Source organism: Tilletiopsis washingtonensis (assembly GCF_003144115.1).
Source record: "Tilletiopsis washingtonensis strain MCA 4186 unplaced genomic scaffold FA09scaffold_10, whole genome shotgun sequence".
NCBI lineage: Eukaryota > Fungi > Basidiomycota > Exobasidiomycetes > Entylomatales > Tilletiopsis > Tilletiopsis washingtonensis.
Window position 1 is genome coordinate 123,204 of NW_020312007.1, and position 2,751 is coordinate 125,954.

At 63.1% G+C, this 2,751-nt stretch overlaps 2 protein-coding genes across 2 annotated transcripts in view; one reads left to right on the forward strand and one right to left on the reverse strand.

The window, feature by feature from the left end:
• Window positions 1-99: 99 nt before the first annotated feature.
• Window positions 100-459, forward strand: FA09DRAFT_297362 (hypothetical protein; the record flags this gene model as incomplete). The annotated part of the gene is made up of 1 exon (XM_025740203.1): window positions 100-459. A coding segment is annotated over one exon (360 nt), but the record flags the coding sequence as incomplete, so codon positions are not given.
• Window positions 460-541: 82 nt separating this feature from the next.
• The window catches only part of FA09DRAFT_343222 (mitochondrial carrier), a gene marked incomplete at its 5' end in the record, with an annotated part of 3,551 nt that continues 1,341 nt past the window's right edge, over window positions 542-2,751 (reverse strand). Inside the window, 7 exons of the mRNA XM_025744585.1 lie at window positions 542-1,043; window positions 1,148-1,158; window positions 1,257-1,296; window positions 1,449-1,551; window positions 1,990-2,170; window positions 2,344-2,490; window positions 2,647-2,718. Coding sequence (XP_025598389.1) covers window positions 883-1,043; window positions 1,148-1,158; window positions 1,257-1,296; window positions 1,449-1,551; window positions 1,990-2,170; window positions 2,344-2,490; window positions 2,647-2,718 — 715 coding nt within the window. The 3' untranslated portion in view covers window positions 542-882. The remainder of the gene's footprint in view (window positions 1,044-1,147; window positions 1,159-1,256; window positions 1,297-1,448; window positions 1,552-1,989; window positions 2,171-2,343; window positions 2,491-2,646; window positions 2,719-2,751) is intronic.

Consider the following 2,751-nt stretch of genomic DNA (forward strand, 5'->3'; position numbering starts at 1 on the left):
AAGGCCGACAAGGGCACGAAGCCTCACTACTGGCCTTTTCTGCCGGCACGCTGAGTGATCTTCATCGTGCTGCGCCGTCCTTTGCGCTGAACCGCCTCTTTTATTCCTTGCCTTTGTCCCCCTTGGCAGGGCCATCTTGCCTCTCAATGTCCCTCCAACGCCGGGCGCGGCGTGTATCCGCGCGGCGGCAGCTGCAAGCTGTGCTCGAGCGTGCAGCATCTGGCGCGCGACTGTCCGCTCTCGCTGCGCGCCCAGCCGGCGGGCGCGGCGGCGCTGGGCATTGCCGCCATGACGGGCGCGCAGCATTTGGGCCAAGGAGATCGAGAAGCTGGAGCAGACGAGGATGACTTTCATCAGCTGGCGAGAAGAAGAGTGCAGCTGGCGAGGCAGGAGAAGATCAAGTCTTCAACGACGACGACGACGACGACGCGAGGCGAGAAGAAGGTCATCTCGTTCTGAGGGCCCTTCCTCAAATCTGCACCCCTGTCCAATCATCATGCGTTATGCTTCACTCCACGCCAGCACCCGATTCGCCCCCGTCCGTGGCATGACACCTGTTTTGTGATTGCGCAGCCGCAGACGAAGAGGAGGCGCAAGAGTCTATCGCGAGAGAGAGGCATCAGGAGAGCAGCGAGCAGAGGAGAGAAAGAGAGAGAGAGAGAGAGAGAGAGAGGGAGAGAGAGAGAGTACAACAGCTTGTCGAGCGTGAAGCAAGATTGAGAGAGAGAGGGAGAGAGGGGGCACATCACGCAGTGTCGCCGTGCGCGAGGATATGTCTCAGCAGCCTCGCGGGGAGGCACACTCGGACGGAGCGGGCTTCCTTGGCTGGCGTCCCTTGCATTTTGTTGCCAGACCTGCGCTGCGCGCGCGTGTTGGTGTGTTTTAGATGTAAGGCGGGCCCATGGTGTTGCGGAATTGCTCCAGCACCACCTCGACGACGAGGAGCAGCACGCCGCCGCCGGGCGCCAGACGCAGCACCTTTGGCGTGAAGCCCTTGTAGAGCGCGCCAAAGCCTTCCTCCTTGGCAATCGTGAGGAGCGACGCTGTGGGCCGCGAGAGAGAGAGACGAGGGGTCAGCAGAGAAAGGCCGGCCAGAAGAGGAGCATGAGGAAAGAGGGGCGGGCCGGGGGCGGGGGAGGGCACGCACGGAAAGTCCAGCTACGAAGAAGGGCAGAAAGGAGGGGGGCGCGGGGGTGAGTACAGGTTTTTCGCGCCGGTGAGAACATCAAGGGAAGGCGCAAGTTGGCACCACTCACTTGTACTTGCGCACCACGCCGGGCACGTTGGGTGTGTTTTCTGTGCGCGACAGCGTAAAAGGGTTGGGGGTGGTTCAGCCACAGCCCTGGGGGGCAATGCCTCCGTGCGTCACAGCGCCCGCTGGCCCTCGCGCCCGCCGCCGGGGGGGGGGGGGGGGAAGTGGAATTGCGCGCCGACCTGACGATACTTACGAATGCGGCTCTTGACGACATCGGCGGGCGTGTTGAGCGCCGTGCCCACAAAGCCGCCAATCGCACCCGAGATGAAGTTGTTGCGCAGCTCCTGGCCCTTGTTCTGCGGCGGCATTTTTGCGAGAAAAGGCGCGGGGGGGCGCGCCGGGGTTGGGGGAAAGGCGGGGGGGGAAGAGGGAAAGGAGGACAGTTTCAGCCATCTGTTCACCCCCGCTTAGCACTTGCCCCCCAGGGGCTCCCTCGAACCTTGAGGGGGAGGGAGGTGCGCAAACCGCAGCTGTGGCGCCTTGGGCGGGCTGAAACCTCAAACCTCCCAATGACTTCTCTCCCTCGCCCCTGCTTTCTCGCAGGCAGACTTGTTTCTTCTCTCTCTCTCTCTGCCCCCTTCCCCCTCCCCCCCTTTCAGATGCTCTCCTCCCATCATCCTTCATCGCCATCCGTCATGCTGCTTCTCCAACCCTCTTCCCCTTTCCCTCCCCCTCTCGTGGGCAGCCGGCAGCCCGCAGCCCGCAGCAGCAGCAGCAGTCGCAAGCCCACTCACCTCCGCCTTGGGCATGAGTGCCCTGACCTGGAAGATGCAGCCAAAGTAGCCGCCGTTCCACAGCACGTGGCGCCAAAAGGTGCTCTCGAGGCCGGCGTAGAGGCCCAGCAGGCCGTCGGCCTTGACGATCTTGGACACGACATCCATGGGGCCCTTGTACAGGTGGCTTTGCGCCTTGTCTCTGCGTTGTTTGCGCGCGGGCGAAGGGGGGAGGTGGGGGAGGGGGAAGGGAGACACACACAACGCACGAACTATGGTCAGCTGGGTGTTTGCGAGGCTTGGCGCTGAGGCGGCGCAGCAAGAGAAGGGGGGGAAGGGAGAGGGGGGGAAGGGGGGGCGGGACAACAAACGCACTGCAGCCGAATCTTGACGAGTTCAAACGGCACGACGACGACGGACTCGGTGGCGCCGGCACTCATGCCCGTGAGCACCGAGAGGCCCTGCGTCATCTTCTCCTGCCCCGTAATGCCGCGGTACGTCTTTGCCCACGCGTCGTTTGCGCTGTTTGATGAGGGGGGGGCGAACGGAGCGGCAAGAGGGGGAGAGTGGCAGAAGCGAAAAGAGGTGCATACGTCAGCAAAAAGAGTCGTTTACGCAGAACAGGCGGGCAGGGAGAAGAGAGAGAGAGAAGGAGAGGGACAGAGATAGTATACGCACGCAAACTTGACGGCGCGCTTGGGCGCCTCGAGCATGAGCGGCGGCACGAGGCCGCGGTAGAGTCTGCCTGCGCTGTTTTTGAAGTTGGCGGGGGTCAGAAGAAGA